The following is a 22,551-nucleotide window of genomic DNA, read 5'->3' as shown; positions in this document are numbered from 1 at the left end:
CTATTTCCAGTTGAGGGAGGGTCACCATTTTGTTTTGTTCCTTGGACATCAAGTAGCTAGAATATTGGTGAGAATGAGCAACTAAAGACTTTTCAGCTTCTATTGGATCTTTTGCATATACAGTATATATATATATATATACACTCACTGGCCACTTTATTAGGTACACCATGCTAGTAACGGGTTGGACCCCCTTTTGCCTTCAGAACTGCCTCAATTCTTCGTGGCAGAGATTCAACAAGGTGCTGGAAGCATTCCTCAGAGATTTTGGACCATATTGACATGATGGCATCACACAGTTGGCGCAGATTTGTCGGCTGCACATCCCTGATGCGAATCTCCCGTTCCACCACATCCCAAAGATGCTCTATTGGATTGAGATCTGGTGACTGAGGAGGCCATTTGAGTACAGTGAACTCATTGTCATGTTCAAGAAACCAATCTGAGATGATTCGAGCTTTATGACATGGCGCATTATCCTGCTGAAAGTAGCCATCAGATGTTGGGTACATTGTGGTCATAAAGGGATGGACATGGTCAGCAACAATACTCAGGTAGGCTGTGGCGTTACAACGATGCTCAATTGGTACCAAGGGGCCCAAAGAGTGCCAAGAAAAAATTCCCCACACCATGACACCACCACCACCAGCCTGAACCGTTGATACAAGGCAGGATGGATCCATGCTTTCATGTTGTTTACGCCAAATTCTGACCCTACCATCCGAATGTCGCAGCAGAAATCGAGACTCATCAGACCAGGCAACGTTTTTCCAATCTTCTACTGTCCAATTTCGATGAGCTTGTGCAAATTGTAGCCTCAGTTTCCTGTTCTTAGCTGAGAGGAGTGGTACCCGGTGTGGTCTTCTGCTGCTGTAGCCCATCTGCCTCAAAGTTCGACGCACTGTGCGTTCAGAGATGCTCTTCTGCCTACCTTGGTTGTAACGGGTGGCAATTTGAGTCACTGTTGCCTTTCTATCAGCTCGAACCAGTCTGCCCATTCTCCTCTGACCTCTGGCATCAACAAGGCATTTCCGGCCACAGAACTGCCGCTCACTGGATTTTTTTTCTTTTTCGGACCATTCTCTGTAAACCCTAGAGATGGTTGTGCGTGAAAATCCCAGTAGATCAGCAGTTTCTGAAATACTCAGACCAGCCCTTCTGGCACCAACAATCATGCCACGTTCAAAGGCACTCAAATCACCTTTCTTCCCCATACTGATGCTCGGTTTGAACTGCAGGAGATTGTCTTGACCATGTCTACATGCCTAAATGCACTGAGTTGCCGCCATGTGATTGGCAGATTAGAAATTAAGTCTTAACACACAGTTGGACAGGTGTACCTAATAAAGTGGCCAGTGAGTGTATATATATATATATATATATACATTCACAGTGTATATATATGTATATATATATTTGAAGTAGTGACTGATGTCACATATAGGGGTCACTGTGTATTCCCCCTGGATGTGGAGGGAGCCCTATTAGACCTGCTAGAGTGCCTTGTGGTCACAGCAGGATGCCTGTGAGTCACAGGGCAAGATAAAAGTAAGCGTGGACCTAGTCAAGCTATCTGGCCTGGGATTGTTCAGGAAAAGCTGGTGTGGGCTTTTATTTTTGAAACGGACTGCAGGAAGGAAGTGGGGCCCGTCCGTTTCCTCCAGGCCAGGTCTTACAGGTGGCCTAAGGCCATAGATTCCAGTTTAAAATCCCTGCAGTAAAGGGTTTGGGTGTATTAGTATCAGATTGGAGTTTGCAGATGGCTCTGCAAAAGCTCAGCTCTGTGTGAAGGTAACACAGAGCCCAGCAGAGGGAACTCCTAGCATCCGCAGCGTACACAGCAGTGCAGTCACCCACAGCAACCAGTCAGAGGTGGACCAGCGTATTTAGGGACTGTAATCTGGAGGATATGGTTCCCGGCTGCGATCCAGAGGATATCATTTACTATGTAGATCTGTGAGTTGGACATTAATGCTGTGTTTTGTGAGTTGGACATTTAATGCTGTGAAGGAAATGCATTAAAGAGACTGTTTTGTTTGGAACTTTCCTGGGTCACTGCCTCTTTACTGCATAAGTGTGCTACCACTCCTCTGCATGCCCGACAACGTTTCTGAATCCTTTCTGCACTTGACCCTTATCATTGCTGCGTGGTCTATTGTTACTCACGGCACGTTCGCAGGTCCTTACTATGACTTCGCTCTGGCGGGAACCCCCTCTCTCTTCCCATGCAAAACCCCCTATACTCTACTGGCTCACCACGCCCCCTCTACGAAGGTCATGGGTCCCTTGCGTCTTCAGTTTCCTTCAACCCTGCAACAACAGGCTTGGCCCCAGCACTTCTGGACCCGGTTCCCTGTCAACATCCACAGCCCGGTCTTTTGCCCTACAGATACATCAGGTGACCATTTAAAGGATGGTGGGAGTGACCATTTAATGGATGGTGAGAGTGGTCACCACCCACATCAGCTGACCTAGCAAACTGACATTAACCCCTGCTGGCCTGAAGGAAAAAAGCTACATTTAAATTATAGAGGAACCAGAGCTGCCTCGCATCCAAAAATGGATCGTGACACACAGTCACTTTAAACTAGATTAACATCTGTGCTGGACTCTCAGTTTTACCTGAACTAATTCTGCACTATTTTTTTTTCCAGTAAAATGATAAACAGAAATTTGACATACCCCATTTAAAAGGAGTCAGTCATCCCCAAAATGTGAATTAAACTATATAAACATATCATACTGGCAAAATACAGTACATTTTAGTGTTTTAGTGGCAGCTTTTATTTCATACGCAAATGAGGACTCTTTGGTGAAAACTTGACTTGGCCAAGGGCCAGTGCACTGTAACGTCCTCCAACTGGCATATAGAGCATGTTATTTGGTAGTACGTGCTTACCCAGTGCGAGTACTGTGTGATCTGAATACAAGTTCCTACAATGTGCATACTGTCACTTGAGGAACCTATTAACGCTCACACAATGTGGGTATGGGAGTGCTCTGATCATTGACTCCTGTCTGCTACTGCTGCTACTCACTACATTGATTCACTTGGAAGTATAGAGAGCGAATTGCTTCAAAAAAGAGCCTGGGATCAAAATGCGCCTGCTGTCACACTGAATGCGCATTGGCACTGCATGCATGCGCTGGGCTCTTCCTGTGTTGGAGTGTAAGGGGTGTAACGGGATCATGTAATACTCCTCTCCGTTCCTTTGTGTAAATATTCCCTATGCTTATATTTGTATAAATGTAAATACACTTGTCATGCTATGTATTATAAATTTGACATAGGGAAAGTGCAGTACCCAAATTTAGGAACAAGATGGGGTACATTATAGTTTTAGGTACAGCAGTGTTAAATAGTTAACATAGGAGGGATCAGCTGCAGTTAAGGGAGGGAACACTTCCTCTAAGGGTCAGTCAGGCCAGTGTGCCCAAACCGACTGGAATAATAGCAGTGACCACGTAACATGACAGTAGAGAAGCCCAGCCATCCAGGGCAACAGGCCAGAACAGCAGCGGGCTACAGCAGTATTGGAACAGAGGCTAAAGACCAAGACAGTGACAATACGGGGATGCAGGAGGCTCCATAATATGGCAACTTATCGGATGGGCTGATGCCCTCAGATCCAGGATGAAACGGCTGAGGGAACCCTCAGACGCAGTGAGTGTGGTCTGGGAGGATGCTGAATCATCGCAGGAGACAGTACTGAATGGCAGGTCGCTCACCATGTGGCAGCTGACTTCTGAGGCTAATACTCCCATGTCTGGGGCGAAACAGACTAGAGAACATCTAACTATAGCAAAGCTGAACAGGGAGGATGCTGAGGAACCGTATGATACGGTCCGACCCAACTACATACTGTGTGACAGAGCTAGAAATGCAGAGAAAGATGAAGAATTGTTCAATGCGGAACCTGTTGTTAATGCTGTAAAGAATATGGATGTGTTGCATAGAGAAACCAGTAATTTGTTCATTTGAAAGTTGAAATGGACTGTGTCTCTATTTATGTGGAACCATCTATAGGGAGCCTCCAGCAACGCAGAGAGGACCCTGACGGTACAGAAAGTGAAGCCACAGGTATGTGGAATAATGGACACTGTTTTCATGTGATGGGAGGTCAGGGCGTGCCTGAACCGTTAATCTTGGCCATGATTACGGCCTTGGACCTCCCTCACAGGTGCACATGTGCAGATTGAGTTTAGGCAGCGCTTTGGGTAAGCAAGTGCTGTCAATCAAGATCACAGATAGTGCTCTATATGAAAATTGGATGACGTATTGGTGCACTGAGTCCTTGGACTCTTCAAAGGTGCACCGAAGCGCCCTCATTTCCACATGAAATAAGAGTTGATTTCTCTGCAACTAAATACTAAAATGTATGATTAAAATGTTTGATTTTTATAAGAGCTAAGTCACATTACTTAGCCTATTATTATTATTATTATTATTATTATTATTATTATTAATATCTGTTGTCCAATTAAAACAATCAAATCTGTTGGTGGGGACATATTTTAGGCCCTTTCTCAAAACACTATAATCCTCCCTGGTGAGGGTAGAGGGTATAGTTAGATAGATTTATAATCTGGCCCTGGTTCAAATTTATTTGGGTCTCAGATAATAGCCCGTTTTGGCATTCCTCTCTAAAAAAGAGGAAGAGGAGGAAGTAGAGGCAGTTGATGGGAAATTGTTTACCACATTGGCTCCCCTTGGGTTTGCATATGCCATTCCACCACTTTGGGGGCCCCTCGAGAAGTGTCTTCCTCTGCCTCTCCATTGTCTATATCGTCTACCCCCTCTAGAAGAGACGAATGTGCTATTTCGTTCAGTGTCAGATGTCTCAATATCAGATGATGAGATATCAGAAATGTTATTCTGGTGAAAACTATATGCCCGGTTGTCACCAAAGGCCTTGAAATCTCTCTGGAACTGCTGTTGTTTTCTCTCCTTAATAAAAGATTGATATTTTTCCACAGAAGTCTGTAGTAGTGACTGACAGTTGCATCCACCCATCATGGGCTGATCCATCTATGTCACAAAGCCCGCTTGCAGTTTATAGAGTATAAGGGCACGGCCATTTGTATGTTTCTACCTATGCCTAGCCCCACTTGGCTACATCTTACTAATTGGACTTCTGTAATATGGAGGAGTGGTTATCATCTATTGGTGGTTTTTTTGACTGCTAGGTTATATATATGGGGTATTTTGGTGAGCTTTCACACAGCATCTGATTATCTACCTCCTGATGATCCGAATAGGAGAAACGTGTTGAGGTTTCACTTTATCAACTACTAACCTTGAGTACCCTTTTATTGTTATCAATATGAATTATATATATTTTTTTTCTCATATGGGCCAATATTGGACTAATGGGTTAAAATGTACCTTCTGGCTATCTAGTTTTTGCTATCCTTATTTGATTTATCAGTCATATCAGGGACTTTAGGGATAGCCGTCGTGGAGCGGGGGCGCCATTTCGCTGACCAGTGGGGTGCCAACCTCCGCTGACAGGAATGTTTTCAGTCACAGTGAACAGTATAGTCAGGTACTCATTTGTCTGCACATGTCACTTTATGTCTTGTGTTTACAGCACTTTGTTTGCACTTTTTCTATTGTTGCCTAACCTACCCATATCGGCGACACCTTTACACTCCTTTCCTGGTTAAATGGGTGACTGTGTGCTGCACCAATCCAGGGTTATTTAGGAGCAACAGGGTCAGCCATCGTGGAGCGGGGGCGCCAATCTCGATTGTGTGTAGAGTGCCAACCTCCGCTGGTAGGTAGCTGCTATCAGGGCCCCAGTGTAGGGCCAACATAGGTGACATGGTTAATTGTTGGTTTTCTGTGTGGTTGTCTTGTTTTTAGATAAGCTTTAATAAAGGTTGTATTTCATTTATAATTGGTTAAGTAATGCTCCTTTCAAACTCATATTGAATTTTTGAGCTTACATTTCTAACTTTCATACAGTATAAGAGCTAAGTCACCTACTTAAATGTTTAGGTATTTAAATTTGCATCTTTGGGGTGGCATACTCCCTTTAGGTTAATGGGGTCTATCTGGTTCTAATAAGATCCATTATGTTACATATTTACCATCAGTTTTCTCATTCTGTTCCTAATTTAGAACTCGGATGGCTGGTGTGAACCTAGCATAACTTAGTGACTGTCGTAAGAAAGGAAAGCGTATGAAGCAGCAATTTAGATGAAGATAAAAGAGGATTAGATTCAGGATTTCAAGAATTTACTTCTTGTCAGCAATGGTACATTGGAAGTGTGGGAAGAGGATTGCTGCCCCCCAGGACACTCTTCTCTGTACAGCATATAGCAGTCAGCAGGGTCTTATTACACAACAATACTGCAGGATGACACAAGTACTAATTTTGTGACTGAAGTTCTTTTGACGCCTTCTGTAAAAGACTATTATTATATGCTGCTATTAGCCACTGAGTGTTCAAACCAGAGAGTCAAGAAGAAGGGAAAAAAAAAGGGTTTTTTCTGTACTGCACTAGTATAGAATGATAATTTCAGAGAAAGGAGCAGGAACCAGGATAATGTAATGCGGTTTATTGTTGACACGTTTCAAATTAAAACAAACTTCTTCCGCAGGACAAACCACAAGGAAAAAGTTGGTTTTACTTTGAAATGCGTCAACAATACCCTGCATTCCTTTATCCTGGTTCCTGTTCCTTTCTCTGGAATTATCATTGTATCCTTGGCAGTGCACAATAAAACCTTTTCCCTACGTCTTGATTTGTGGACACTAGTGCGGGCCTGCAGCAGCCTCATCCAGTGTATTGTGTGTTGGGTTTCACAACCTGAACAGGTGAGCAACTCCCTGTACCCTAGTTTTACTGTCACTTGGATAACACATTATTGTACAATTTTTTTCCATCTCTTCAATTTTTCAAAAAAGTGAGTGCATTTTAACCTTAATTCTTGTTCTTAAAACAGAGGTTTGAAGAAAAATTGGCCTTTTGCTAACTTGTGGCAAATCTTTCTACTGCACATTGTCACAACTAGAGTTGAGCGACTTTTTGGTTTTTTAGGGTCGAGTTTCGTTTCGTGAAACCCGACTTTTCCAAAAGTCGGGTCGAGCAAGATCGTCCGATTATAGGGAAAAGTCGGGGTCGTCCCGAAACACGAAACCCAATGTAAGTCAATGGGGAATAAAAGTCGGCAGTGAGATGAGGACAGGAAACACACCTACAGTGCCCATTTGAATGCCAAAAGCATCAATTCTTCTTACTTAAGCTTGTCAACCTTAATTAACTTCATAATACAAGTTACGCACTGAAAAATGGGGGTTATTTGGCTAAAGTTGTGGGGGGGGAGGGCTGGCTCCAGGTTTTCATGTGCCCAGGGCGAAAGAGCGCCCCTTTAACACATACCACAACTCATCATGCTCCGATACGGCAGAGAAATAGCGGTATAGTACAATGAAAAATACTTCACTTTTTACATCTCATGACGAGGCCCATCTATTTCTCCATACAGAATCATTGGTCCCATATAATGTTTGAAACAGTATATGATGAGCTCCACATAATGCTACAGTATATGTTGGTCCCCATGGATGAAGCTCCACTGTCTTATGGGCCCAAATAATGCTCCAAACATAATGGGCCCCATTTCTAATGCTCTAGTGTATAATGGGCCCTGTAAATGCTGCTCCAGTGTCTGATGTCCACCTTTGGAATGTTCCAGTGTATGGTGGGCCCCATCTATCATTCTCCAGAGTATAGTGCTCCCCAAAAATTGCTGTCCCAACATTGAAAACAATCAAATAAGTCTCCTTGCTAGGGAATCCCTGTACTTGTCTGGACTCCTCGTCGTCCCCATCTTCCATCTCACTGCACAGTATTTCAACTTTGCAAGTGCTGTGATCCTGAGCAAGCAGGGGGGGCCCACTCGTTGGCGACGGCACTGGCACAGGGCCCCTGATAGTACGGTGGTGTGTCTGATGGCGGGTGGGCCGAACCTGCACTTTCATCTGCAGCTTCCTCTTTGTCACCGTGTAAGATGGAACTGTATATGGGAAGGGTAACCTGAGTTTCATCAGGGTCAGATTCAGGTCGTGTAGCGTGCGAGGGGAATGTAGTGGTCTGAGTCAATGTACCAGCAGATTCATCGAGCAGTGGCTGGGCATCAGTGCACTTGTGTCGCCCCCAGGAGTACGGTCGCCACAGTGGCATTACCTTCTTCCTAGGGAGTGTGATGTCATGCTTGGGAGCAACGAACGATCTTTCTAGCAGGTTAACTGATTGGGCGGCGTTATTCCCACGAGTCATGACCCTCCAAACAGCGTTCATGAAGGCAAAGTGTTTGTTTTACGTGGGCAGTATGGTTGCAAAGCTGAACCTTAAAGGAATGTCCAGAAGGGCACCACCAGGAGTGGAGCCTACGGTTAAATTCGACTCCACCTGGGAAACCTCAACCATGCCAGCTAAAGAACAGATGCACACATTGCAAGCTTAATTCCGTTAACGAACGAGACTCCGTCATGCCCCGCGATCCGAGTCCGGCTTACTAGAGGGACACGTGAGGCTCTGGCACATGAGATTGGCCAATAACTGGTGTGTCATGCCCTTACATGTCCGTGGCTGCATGTGCGCTACACTGAAAAGGCCAGCGTTTGTCGCTTACAGGTGCAGATAACCCGCTGAACAACGTTAGTGATAGGGATCACTGATTACAATTATTACCCGCGAACAATGATTTCCCAGTAAGTGCAGGTCAACCGCAGTTCCGGAATTAGGCCTAACCGTCATTCCTGAAAAAATGAAAAACTTACGTGTGCAAACCACAGGTGCTGTAGCTTGCTTAACAGCTCGCCAGCCGTTCTCACGCCCAGTATGGATTGCACATGATTGCACAAAGGTTAGAAAGGGTACCGTATCCCCAGATAACATGTATGGATAGCGTACACATTCAAAATATATGTCTATACATCAGGAGGCAGGCTCAGACGGTGTTAGGCCCAGTATGGATTGCACGTGATTGCACAAAGGTTAGAAAGGGTACCGTATCCCCGGATAACATGTATGGATAGCGTACACATTCAAAATATATGTCTATACATCAGGAGGCAGGCTCAGACGGTGTTAGGCCCAGTATGGATTGCACGTGATTCCACAAAGGTTAGAAAGGGTACCGTATCCCCGGATAACATGTATGGATAGCGTACACATTCAAAATATATGTCTATACATCAGGAGGCAGGCTCAGACGGTGTTAGGCCCAGTATGGATTGCACGTGATTGCACAAAGGTTAGAAAGGGTACCGTATCCCCGGATAACATGTATGGATAGCGTACACATTCAAAATATATGTCTATACATCAGGAGGCAGGCTCAGACGGTGTTAGGCCCATTATGGATTGCACGTGATTGCACAAAGGTTAGAAAGGGTACCGTTTCCCCGGATAACATGTATGGATAGCGTACACATTCAAAATATATGTCTATACATCAGGAGGCAGGCTCAGACAGTTTTAGGCCCAGTATGGATTGCACGTGATTGCACAAAGGTTAGAAAGGGTACCGTATCCCCGGATAACATGTATGGATAGCGTACACATTCAAAATATATGTCTATACATCAGGAGGCAGGCTCAGACGGTGTTAGGCCCAGTATGGATTGCACGTGATTGCACAAAGGTTAGAAAGGGTACCGTTTCCCCGGATAACATGTATGGATAGCGCACACATTCAAAATATATGTCTATACATCAGGAGGCAGGCTCAGACGATGTTAGGCCCAGTATGGATTGCACGTGATTGCACAAAGGTTAGAAAGGGTACCGTTTCCCCGGATAACATGTATGGATAGCGTACACATTCAAAATATATGTCTATACATCAGGAGGCAGGCTCAGACGGTGTTAGGCCCAGTATGGATTGCAGGTGATTGCACAAAGGTTAGAAAGGGTACCGTATCCCCGGATAACATGTATGGATAGCGTACACATTCAAAATATATGTCTATACATCAGGAGGCAGGCTCAGACGGTGTTAGGCCCAGTATGGATTGCACGTGATTGCACAAAGGTTAGAAAGGGTACCGTATCCCCGGATAACATGTATGGATAGCGTACACATTCAAAATATATGTCTATACATCAGGAGGCAGGCTCAGACGGTGTTAGGCCCAGTATGGATTGCACATGATTGCACAAAGGTTAGAAAGGGTACCGTTTCCCCGGATAACATGTATGGATAGCGTACACATTCAAAATATATGTCTATACATCAGGAGGCAGGCTCAGACGATGTTAGGCCCAGTATGGATTGCACGTGATTGCACAAAGGTTAGAAAGGGTACCGTTTCCCCGGATAACATGTATGGATAGCGTACACATTCAAAATATATGTCTATACATCAGGAGGCAGGCTCAGACGGTGTTAGGCCCAGTATGGATTGCACGTGATTGCACAAAGGTTAGAAAGGGTACCGTTTCCCCGGATAACATGTATGGATAGCGTACACATTCAAAATATATGTCTATACATCAGGAGGCAGGCTCAGACGGTGTTAGGCCCAGTATGGATTGCACGTGATTGCACAAAGGTTAGAAAGGGTACCGTTTCCCCGGATAACATGTATGGATAGCGTACACATTCAAAATATATGTCTATACATCAGGAGGCAGGCTCAGACGGTGTTAGGCCCAGTATGGATTGCACGTGATTGCACAAAGGTTAGAAAGGGTACCGTATCCCCAGATAACATGTATGGATAGCGTACACATTTAAAATATATGTCTATACATCAGGAGGCAGGCTCAGACGGTGTTAGGCCCAGTATGGATTGCACGTGATTGCACAAAGGTTAGAAAGGGTACCGTATCCCCAGATAACATGTATGGATAGCGTACACATTCAAAATATATGTCTATACATCAGGAGGCAGGCTCAGACGGTGTCAGGCACAGTATGGATTTGACGGCCCAGACTACACAGCGGAGGAGCAGGGAGAGGTAAAGATTGCAAATGCTGGGGCCCTGCCCAAGCAAGGGGGGCCCACTCGTGGGCGTCGGTACTGGCACTGGGCCCCTCATAGTACGGTGGTGTGTCTGACGGCGGGTGTGCACCACCACCGTCAGAGACACTTGATTGCACTATGAAGGACCCTGTGCCAGTGCCCGCGCCCAAGAGTCGGCCTACCCACCTGTCCAGGGCAACGGCACTCGCACGGTGTCGTGCGCTAGGTGGTGACCCCGGCCATGGGGGGGAGGCAGCACAGTTAGGGAGTTTTAGAAAGTGGCATATGTTGATGTTGGACATTCAGCTGATGCAAAAGGTAAAATAGGTCAAGTCCCAGGAAGAGGTGGACCAAAGCAAGCCATTTTTCTGTCACCCTATGTGTCATCAAGGGAAGGTGGGACAAAATCCTTGGAAACCCATGCGTGGTTCATTTTAATGAAGGTTAGATCATCCACATTTTGGGTTGACAGACGGGTCCTTTTTTCTGTCAGGATTGATCCAGCTGCACTGAAGACTCTTTCCGATAGCACACTTGCAGCTGGGCAAGCGAGCTCCTGTAAGGCATATTGTGCCAATTCAGGCCAGGTGTCCAGTTTAGCGGCCCAATAGTCAAAGGGGAATGACCTGTGTGGGAGAACATCGATATGGGAGGAAAAGTAGTTTGTAACCATAGTTGACAACTGCTGTCTCCTGTCACTTTCCATCGATGCAGTATTACCAGTTGTGTGAGCGGTACTTGAAAAATCAGTCCACAACATTGTCATGAAACCCCTGTCTCCAACTCCACTTCTGCTGTGTGCACCACGAACACCTCTGCCAAGCTGCCCCTGGCCCGTACGGCTCGTGTGAGAACCATCACCGCTGCTGTGTGCTGGGAATGCCTCAAGCAACCGATTTACCAGAGTTGCTTGTTTATTAGCCAATATTAGGTCAAGGTTCTCCTGTGGCATGATGTTTTGTAATTTGCCTTTATAGCGTGGATCCAGGATGCTGGCCAACCAGTAGTCGTCATCATTCATCATTTTGGCAATGCGGGGTCCCTTTTTAGGATCTGCAAGGCATAATCTGACATGTGGGCCAATGTTCCCGGTGTCAATGATGCACTGCGAGTGCTGGTTGGAGGAGCACTTTCTGGCAAATCCACATCCCTCCAGTCACGCACAAACCCTGTACCAGACCTTGCCACGCCAACATTTTCACTTGCCCCACGAGATGCATCCTCCTCCCCTAAGTAATCATCCCCATCATCCTCCTCCTCCTCTTCTTCCTCCACCTCGTCACTGAGCAGACAATGGCTGAATGTCATCAAGGATTCCCTCCTCATCAACATTGGCTGCAGACGCCTGCTCCTTAATGTGCGTCAAAGTTTGCATGAGCAGACGCATAAGTGGGATGCTCATGCTTAGGATGGCGTCGTCTGCACTTACCAGCCGTGTGCATTCCTCAAAACACTGAAGGACTTTACAGAGGTCTTTCAGCTTCGACCACTGCACACCAGTCAACTCCATGTCTGCTCTCAAAGTGCCTGGCTGTGTATCCTCCCACAAATGCATTATGGCCTGCCTCTGCTCGCACAGCCGCTCCACCATGTGCAGGGTGGAGTTCCACCTTGTTGCAATGTCGATAATGAGGCAGTGGTTGGGAAGGTGGAGCAATCGCTGCAGCTTCTGCATACGAACGGAGTGTACAGGCGACCGGCGGATGTGCGTGCACAGTCTTCGCACCTTCTGGAGCAGGGCTGTTAACGCCGGATAATTTTTGAGGAAGCACTGCACCACCAGGTTCAAGGTGTGAGCCAAGCAAGGTATGTGGCTGAGTTTTGAAAGGGCTATGGCTGCCACAAAATTACGCCCGTTATCACTAACTACCTTGCCTGCCTCAAGATGTACACTGCCCAGCCATGACTCAGTTTGTCGCTGAAAGTACTCGGCCAGCACCTCGGCGGTGTGTCTGTCGCCCAAACACATCATCTGCAACACTGCCTGCTGACGCTTTCCACTAGCTGCTCGATAGGGGGACACATCGTGTGCAACAGTGGCAGCTGCAGATGGAGTGCTCGTACGACTGCGCTCTGTGGACGAGCTTTCGCTTCTGGAGGAGGAGGAGGAGGAGGGTCGAACGCCTACAGCCAACTGTTTCCTATACCGTGGGCTAGGCAGCACTGTCCCACCACCGCTGTCCCCTGTGGACCCTGCATCCACCACATTAACCCAGTGCGCAGTGATGGACACGTAACGGCCCTGGCCATGCCGACTGGACCATGCATCAGTTGTGAGGTGCACCTTTCCGCTCACTGACTGCTTGAGTGCATGGACAATGCGGTCTTTCACATGATGGTGGAGGGCTGGGATGGCTTTGCGAGAGAAGAAGTGGCGACTGGGTAGGTCATAGCGTGGTACTGCATAGGCCATGAGTTCGCGGAAAGCTGCGCTTTCCATCAACCGAAAGGGCATCATCTCAAACGAGATTAGTTTGGCAATGTGGGCGTTCAAACCCAGTGTACGTGGATGAGAGACTGAGTACTTTCTTGACCTACTCATAGTGTCTGGGAGGGTGAGCTGGACTTGAGAGCTGCATATGGTGGAAGTAGCGGTGGACAGGGCGGACTGAGAGAGGGTTGATGATGGTGATGGAGTTGGTGTTCTTTCTGATGGCCTAGAATCAGTCTTTCGTTGATATAACAGTGGGATTCCCTGACTGCTGTGGCCTTACAACGACACCTCAACATTTGCTGCTGTGCTAACCGGTGGGCTTACAGTGGGGGAAACAATGTAGCGTTGCTGACTACCTTCGTTGTGATCAGTTGCACATGTGGCACTTGAGGTTTGGTGTTGTGTCCACGCTTGCAAGTGCATGCTGGTTAAATGTCTAAGCATGCAACTGGTATTCAAATTTTTCAGATTTTTCCCTCGGCTAAAGGTCTTTGCGCACTTCTTACAGATAACCTTGGCCTGATCATGAGGATTTTGTTCAAAAAAGTGCCACACTGCACTCTTCCTACTTTGGCAGACATTTTGCGGCCTAGCACACTGTGATCTTTTGACCCTCTGGACAAGCTGTCCAGCAACTCTTTTGATGTTTGGAACCTGTCTTTGGAGTGCTCCGGGCCTGCCAGATAACAGCTGTTGCGATGTCGATGTCTGCTGTGGATGCTCCTCATCTGAGCTATTGGAAGCAGCACCCTCTTCCCCCAATGGATGCCAATCTGGGTCAACAACTGGGTCATCCATCACCTCCTCTTCAATGTCATGTGCACCTTCCTCTGTGTCACCGTGTATGGTGGTATAGTGTGCGGGAAGGGGCACCTGAGTCTCATCAGGGTCAGAATCTGGCTCTGTACACTGCGAGGACAATGTAGTGCTCTGAGTGAATGTACCAGCAGAATCATCCATCAGCGGCTGTGCATCAGTGCACTCCATGTCAGATTCATCTTGGCCTGGGTAATTCACCATTTGACTTGATAATCCAGGCATGGTATGTGAAAACAGCTCCATGGAGTAATCAGTAGTATGGCCTGCGTCATCCTTCAATCTTGGTTGGGGTGAAGGACACAAGGAAAGGTGTGGTTCATGAACATGAGCCTCCAATGACGACTCAGTGCTTTTACTTTTTACAACTGAAGAAGAGGAGGCGATAGAGCTGGAGGCTGAGTCAGCAATGTAAGACAAAACTTTTTCCTGATGCTCTGGCTTTAAAAGCGGTTTGCCAACTCCTAGAAAACTAAGCGTTCGAGGCCTTATGTAGCCAGACGATGACGCAGGCTCAACACCTCCTGCATTCGGTCCTATTTTGCTCTTGCCACTACCATCAGATCCACCACCAACACCATCATTACCAGCTGCCAACCCCCGCCCAATTCCACGGCCTCTTCCACCAGCCTTCCTCATTTTTGGTAGAAATGTAGACAAAATCCAACAAACTATATAGTAATGTAAAACAAGGTACAAGGTGTCTATAGGACAGGGGAGATTTTGAATTTCTGCAGACACTTGTGGACACTTGACACTTTTGGATTGTGTGAGGCCCAATGAATATCTGAGCGCTATGTGACAGGCTCGATGGCACAGCTGTGAACAAAGTGACTAGAGGATAAGGGAGATTTTGAATTTCTGCACACACTTGTGGACACTGGACACTTTTGGATTGTGTGAGGCCCACTGATATCTGAGCGCTATGTGACAGGCTCGATGGCACAGCTGTGACCAAAGTGACTAGAGGATAAGGGAGATTTTGAATTTCTGCACACACTTGTGGACACTGGACACTTTTGGATTGTGTGAGGCCCACTGATATCTGAGCGCTATGTGACAGGCTCGATGGCACAGCTGTGACCAAAGTGACTAGAGGATAAGGGAGATTTTGAATTTCTGCACACACTTGTGGACACTGGACACTTTTGGATTGTGTGAGGCCCAATGAATATCTGAGCGCTATGTGACAGGCTCGATGGCACAGCTGTGACCAAAGTGACTAGAGGATAAGTGAGATTTTGAATTTCAGCAGACACTTGTGGACAGTGGACACTTTTGGATTGTGTGAGGCCCAATGAATATCTGAGCGCTATGTGACAGGCTCGATGGCACAGCTGTGACCAAAGTGACTAGAGGATAAGGGAGATTTTGAATTTCTGCACACACTTGTGGACACTGGACACTTTTGGATTGTGTGAGGCCCACTGATATCTGAGCGCTATGTGACAGGCTCGATGGCACAGCTGTGCCTGTGACCAAAGTGACTAGAGGATAAGTGAGATTTTGAATTTCTGCACACACTTGTGGACACTGGACACTTTTGGATTGTGTGAGGCCCAATGAATATCTGAGCGCTATGTGACAGGCTCGATGGCACAGCTGTGACAAAAGTGACGAGAGGATAAGGGAGATTTTGAATTTCTGCAGACACTTGTGGACACTGGACACTTTTGGATTGTGTGAGGCCCAATGAATATCTGAGCGCTATGTGACAGGCTCGATGGCACAGCTGTGACCAAAGTGACTAGAGGATAAGGGAGATTTTGAATTTCTGCACACACTTGTGGACACTGGACACTTTTGGATTGTGTGAGGCCCACTGATATCTGAGCGCTATGTGACAGGCTCGATGGCACAGCTGTGACCAAAGTGACTAGAGGATAAGGGAGATTTTGAATTTCTGCACACACTTGTGGACACTGGACACTTTTGGATTGTGTGAGGCCCAATGAATATCTGAGCGTTATGTGACAGGCTCGATGGCACAGCTGTGACCAAAGTGACTAGAGGATAAGTGAGATTTTGAATTTCAGCAGACACTTGTGGACACTGGACACTTTTAGATTGTGTGAGGCCCAATGAATATCTGAGCGCTATGTGACAGGCTCGATGGCACAGCTGTGACCAAAGTGACTAGAGAATAAGGGAGATTTTGAATTTCTGCACACACTTGTGGACACTGGACACTTTTGGATTGTGTGAGGCCCACTGATATCTGAGCGCTATGTGACAGGCTCGATGGCACAGCTGTGACCAAAGTGACTAGAGGATAAGGGAGATTTTGAATTTCTGCACACACTTGTGGACACTGGATACTTTTGGATTGTGTGAGGCCCAATGAATATCTGAGCGCTATGTGACTGGCTCGATGGCACAGCTGTGACCAAAGTGACTAGAGGATAAGGGAGGTTTTGAATTTCTGCACACACTTGTGGACACTGGACACTTTTGGATTGTGTGAGGCCCACTGATATCTGAGCGCTATGTGACAGGCTCGATGGCACAGCTGTGACCAAAGTGACTAGAGGATAAGGGAGATTTTGAATTTCTGCAGACACTTGTGGACACTGGACACTTTTGGATTGTGTGAGGCCCAATGAATATCTGAGCGCTATGTGACAGGCTCGATGGCACAGCTGTGCCTGTGACCAAAGTGACTAGAGGATAAGTGAGATTTTGAATTTCAGCAGACACTTGTGGACACTGGACACTTTTGGATTGTGTGAGGCCCAATGAATATCTGAGCGCTATGTGACAGGCTCGATGGCACAGCTGTGACCAAAGTGACTAGAGGATAAGGGAGATTTTGAATTTCTACACACACTTGTGGACACTGGACACTTATGGATTGTGTGAGGCCCACTGAATATCACAGCGCTATGTCACAGGCAGAAATTGGCTAGTGTATCACAAACTACAAGGTGTATGTAGAATTGGGCAGAATAGGAATCTCCCTAGAGTGCAGGTCTGTAAGAACGGAACATGTCCTCGTTTTATTCTCACAGAGTGACACACTGATAGCTTCACTGTGGCTGTGATAACAGCCGTTACACGGTACTGTGTGAGGAGCGTACACCGCTGTATGGTGTGAAAAAATGCACGCTCAGTACCTCAGCAGGACAAAAAAAAAATTGGGATTGCTTTTAAAAAAGCAGTTTGCGGAGCAGTGGGTAAACAGCAATGCAGGAATGTCAGGAAGCCTTAGAAGGCAGCCCAACAACCAACACCACTGATACACCACTATATAGCCTCCCCTTGCACTGCACACACAGTGACTGATGTGTTGTACAGGCAAAATCGCTAGCAGCAGAAGCAGTTTTTTTTTCTTCTCAGCAGGACAAAAAAAAAAATTGGGATTGCTTTTAAAAAAGCAGTTTGCGGAGCAGTGGGTAAACAGCAATGCAGGAATGTCAGGAAGCCTTAGAAGGCAGCCCAACAACCAACACCACTGATACACCACTATATAGCCTCCCCTTGCACTGCACACACAGTGACTGTTGTGTTGTACAGGCAAAATCGCTAGCAGCAGAAGCAGTTTTTTTTTCTTCTCAGCAGGACAAAAAAAAAAATTTGGATTGCTTTTAAAAAAGCAGTTTGCGGAGCAGTGGGTAAACAGCAATGCAGGAATGTCAGGAAGCCTTAGAAGGCAGCCCAACAACCAACACCACTGATACACCACTATATAGCCTCCCCTTGCACTGCACACACAGTGACTGATGTGTTGTACAGGCAAAATCGCTAGCAGCAGAAGCAGTTTTTTTTTCTTCTCAGCAGGACAAAAAAAAAAATTGGGATTGCTTTTAAAAAAGCAGTTTGCAGAGCAGTGGGTAAACAGCAATGCAGGAATGTCAGGAAGCCTTAGAAGGCAGCCCAACAACCAACACCACTGATACACCACTATATAGCCTCCCCTTGCACTGCACACACAGTGACTGGTGTGTTGTACAGGCAAAATCGCTAGCAGCAGAAGCAGTTTTTGGTGTCTTCTTCCCTGCCTAACGCTCTCCCTACAAAATCATCAGCAGCAGCAGCTCTCCCTATTCTGAGATCAGCATGAGTAACATGGCGGTCGGCGTGCACGCACTTTTATACCCCCTGTGACGCCCCCCAAAGCAAGCCAATCACTTGCATGCCCTTCTGAAAGATGGTGGTGACCCGTGCCTATGTCATCACGTTGCCCTCAGTGTCCGTGGATCCTGATTGGCTGAAAAAGAGCGCAGAACAAACTTTTGAAACGCGACTTTGGCGCGTAAGTCGCCGACCTCGTGGCCGACCTCATCCTAGGGTCGGGTTTGGTTTCATGAAACCCGACTTTGCCAAAAGTCGGTGACTTTTGAAATTTTTCGACCCGTTTCGCTCAACTCTAGTCACAACTCTGTTGTGAGGTGTCCTGGGACCAGTGGCTCCTTCCCTGTCCCTAACACTAGGGGTGCCTTAGCTCTCCCTGCTCCCTGGATTACTTCTGATGGTGAAGATGCCGGGGCCACGTTCCTTGCCTTAGCTCCTGATTCTGCCCTCAGTCTGTACCCTTCCCCCACCCAGGGAAGAGGGGAGTAATAGTATACCATAGAATACCAACCACAATAACAAGTTAACACGAACAGGGATAACAAAAAATACAAAACATACAAATATACTCACACATTGTCTTGCCGATGCCGGCTATCACGCCGGCGTCGGCTGCCATGCCGGTGCCCGCTCCTGCTGCCTCTGCCTCATGCGTCTCCCGGCCCCCTGCTTACCGCTCTCGGCGCCGCGCTGCGGCTCCTGCATCCCGTCCTGCCACCCGGGGGATCCAGCGTGGGCTCTCTCCTCCCTCCTCCTTCTGCCCTGCTCTAGCCTCGGGAATGCGCCTTAGGCCGCGGGAGCGCGCTCCCATTCCTTCTTAACCCCTTCAGAACCGTCCCAAAGTAGTGATCTGCAATCGGGAGCCAGTGCAGGGTATATCAGGCGGCTCCTCCTTCCTGGAGGTGTCTGATTATCGTGTGCCTTCCTGTACGATACTCTGGCCCCGTCCTGGTCGCTCCTGACTCCGGTTACTCCTGACTCTGGTCACTCCTGACTCTGGTCGCTCCTGACTCTGGTCGCTCCTGACTCCGGTTACTCCTGACTCCAGTCGCTCCTGACTCCAGTCGCTCCTGACTCCGGTTACTCCTGACTCTAGTCGCTCCTGATTCCGGTCGCTCCTGTTCCTCTGTCTTGAAGTCTCATCCGCACTTGAGCAGCCCCTCTTGGTATCAGCTGTCTCGGTATCCGACTCCTTCGGGCCTGCTCCTAACGGTCCCTATATAGGTGTCGGCACCACCTGGCCAGCTCGCCCCAGGGATCCCGGTACCGCGACTCAGAGGGTCCACTCTTGCTACTCGCTACACACATATAACAGGAATGCACCAGGGAGTGAAGGATGGCGTTAAACCAAAGTAGGAGAAGAAAGGGAATTATCACACACTCAAAACCTAGCAACAGTCACAGATAAATCCACCAAATGCTTTTCTGCTATTAAACCCAACAACAACCTCCAGCCATGCAGCATAAGCCACTCTGACTATGAGAGCTAGCCAGGACCTAGTTTATATTGGAGATGGGAGTTCTTAACACCCTAGGAGCTCACAACAAGAGCAGATTAATCCCTGCACTTCCAAAAGAATTTTACTCCATTTAATAAGAAGGTGAAGCGCTTCTAATCAGTTCAGAAGTGGGAGAAATCAGACGCTGGCATCTTCTGGCTCCTCTACTGTCATGGTAATCTCGTGACACACATGTTGTCTATAATCTCTCTCATATAATTAAGTCCCTATCAGTTTAGACAGCTGTATCACTTGAAAGGCTAAGTGCCCACGTTGCAGAAATGCTGCGGAATTTACCGCTATGCGATTCCGCAGCGGTAAAATCCGCAGCATGGGGACAGCAACTGCGGAAACCCATAGGATTGCATGGGGGTGCATTTTATTAGCGTTTTTTAGTTGTTCCCGTTTCGGCAAAAACGTGGCGGAAATGCATCAAAAGCGCAACGTGGGCACAGAGCCTAAAACTTTTGGCCGTAAAGAGATATTACATAATACCATTGCTTTACAAAAATACAAGCAGATACTAGGATTATCCATCCTTATCTTAGTCGGTACTTATTGCCTCACTGGCTATTAAGTATACATTCACACATACGTGTGACATATGCTAGCGCTGTCTGTTGTTTTCTCGGACCATACACTGACCCTTAGAGTTTAATTGATCCCTGCACATATCAGTTTTAAAAACGGATTTATGTCTTCAGTTCGTCAGACTCAGAGCTTGTTTACTTCTGATCTAAAGTATTTTGCAGATCAGACTCAGCTATTAAGTCTTTGAAGATTCATATTAAAACAGATGAAGCAAGGAAGACTATTAAAAAGATCAGACAGTCTACCTGCTTCAGTTTTTAAAAAGTGGATGGGAAAAAAACAGATGCAACACGAATGCAAATTGTGACACATGAAAGAAAATACTGTAAGCAGACAGAGCAGCTGGTTCTCTTCCACTCTGCTCTGCTGACAGTGCATCTCTGCCAATGTCATGTAGAAGGACAGCTGGCAACCCAATGCATAATGCAGGGAGCCGGCTGTCAATCATCATGATGTTGACAGTCATGCCCTATCGACAGAGGAGCCAGGAAGGAGAACTGCTCTGTTAACGTGAAACAGAAGAATTGTCGGTTGGAGCACTGTGACCATTCTGAACCGGCGCCGGACAGAACAGGCACAGTAGTTATTAACTACCTGCTTGTCAGTTATTAGCCCAATAGGAAAAAGTAAAATTGTGTCAGAAAATCCCTTTGAGAACAGAAAATGTGCAATCATGCTAGGTTTTTGAGCCTTGTAATTATCACGTACAAGGTGCAAAATCATAGAACATGTACGATACCAGTGATCCTCTATCATTATATTCTGCATAGCAAGCAACATACTGTGTAAGCAATGATTAGAATATATTCCCTTATCGATCCATAGGTTGTATCTCATTATTTTAGTCCCTTAAATGTGCCAATAATTGTTCATGAATGTCCTTTTTGGCCGAATTGCTAACTTTTCCCATAGCATCTATCTGTCCTACGCTGGTTGCTTTCTTCCTTCCAATTAAAGATATATATAAGAGAGAAGTAAGATGATAGGTGTATTACTTACGTGTTCCATCAAACCTGGTCGCTATGGTATCTAGGAATGTATTCTGAGGAGCAAGCAGCCCTCTCATGGCTGGCATCATCTACTTCTCACTGTACCCGTTCGCCAAGCGCGGGCTGGAACTAAAAACAGACAGATCTGTCACCAATCTGCCTGACAAAAGCTATTACAAAGTATGTTCCAATGTTTGTGTTTGTGGCACCGGACAGGCTGGCGGCCGCCGATTTGTGCCATGTGACTGTCTGTGGTTGGGGGCCGAATTATTATCAAAAATCAAGCACTGCCTGTCAGTAAGTGCTGGGTCACAGAGTGATTTACTCCGCAGTTAATATTTTCTGTAGGTCCGCGTTCACCATGCCCGCGCCACTATTCAGTAGACCCTAAAACTGAGCATTTGGAAATAGCTTTCGGCTGTGGATATTATTGAAGGACATCTGTGCCCAAGCTGTCTGCAAATTCTTTAAGTCGGCTACGCCAATTTTCCTGGAACCCGTGCTGACATAGATTAAATGACTATCTAAGATAAATGGGCGGCAAGGCGATCTATACTTAGTTCTGGCTGGGTAATAAGTGCAAACGTGACTAAACCTTTCACCATTATAGAGATTCATACAAGACAATGATGGAAACTCAGTCACTTGTGACGAAGGTATGACAAACCCATTAACACCTGCATCTTCTCACCTGATGTCCATCTCTCCCCCAGGAGAACAGCAGAAGATATAGAAGATGAGGGAGGGTCAATAGGAGACACCTGTGACATAGATGATGATATTCTTCTTCTTCTCAAGAGTTATGGCCACCCTTTACCTCCCTCCTGAACTTCAGCATCCAAAATCCTCATATCCCTGTTCTGTGCTTGCCTGTGTGCGTTACAGTCTTCTCTAAAGGCTTGCCTGAGATTTGCCTTTATTCTCCGCTTGAAGTTTCCATAGCTACTCCCGACACACCCGCTCATCTCCTTAAAGGAACAATGCTGATATAAGTGCTTTCAAGAGAGAATAATTGATGCAATCACTTGAGTGAATGCCACCCAATTGACCCTCCTCCATGGGACAAAAGGGAGATGTTAGGCTGAATAGTTTTTTTTTCTTTCCATTTTTAGGTCATTGTTGATAGATTAGGCATTGAAGATAGGAAAAATAAACCCTCATGTCCATGTA

General features: G+C 46.6%; 1 protein-coding gene across 3 annotated transcripts in view; it reads right to left on the bottom strand.

Moving 5' to 3' along the window:
- KCNH3 (potassium voltage-gated channel subfamily H member 3) overlaps positions 1-22,288 on the bottom strand; it is a 184,186-nt gene extending 161,898 nt beyond the window's left edge. For 2 of the 3 annotated variants that reach the window (XM_073563457.1, XM_073563459.1), the window contains exons 1-2: positions 22,073-22,287; positions 21,392-21,510 (exon numbers count right to left, since the gene is read on the bottom strand). In XM_073563457.1, the coding sequence (XP_073419558.1) occupies positions 21,392-21,470 (79 nt within the window). In that variant the 5' untranslated portion in view covers positions 21,471-21,510; positions 22,073-22,287. Of the gene's footprint in view, positions 1-21,391; positions 21,511-22,072 lie in introns of all 3 variants that reach the window. The other variant, XM_073563458.1, reaches the window with a different exon arrangement.
- Between the last annotated feature and the right edge of the window lie 263 nt (positions 22,289-22,551).

This window comes from Dendrobates tinctorius, unplaced genomic scaffold (assembly GCF_039654945.1).
Source record: "Dendrobates tinctorius isolate UK_male_01 unplaced genomic scaffold, ASM3965494v1 ptg000388l, whole genome shotgun sequence".
In the NCBI taxonomy this organism is placed as follows: domain Eukaryota; kingdom Metazoa; phylum Chordata; class Amphibia; order Anura; family Dendrobatidae; genus Dendrobates; species Dendrobates tinctorius.
This window is presented reverse-complemented; position numbering and strand designations above follow the sequence as displayed.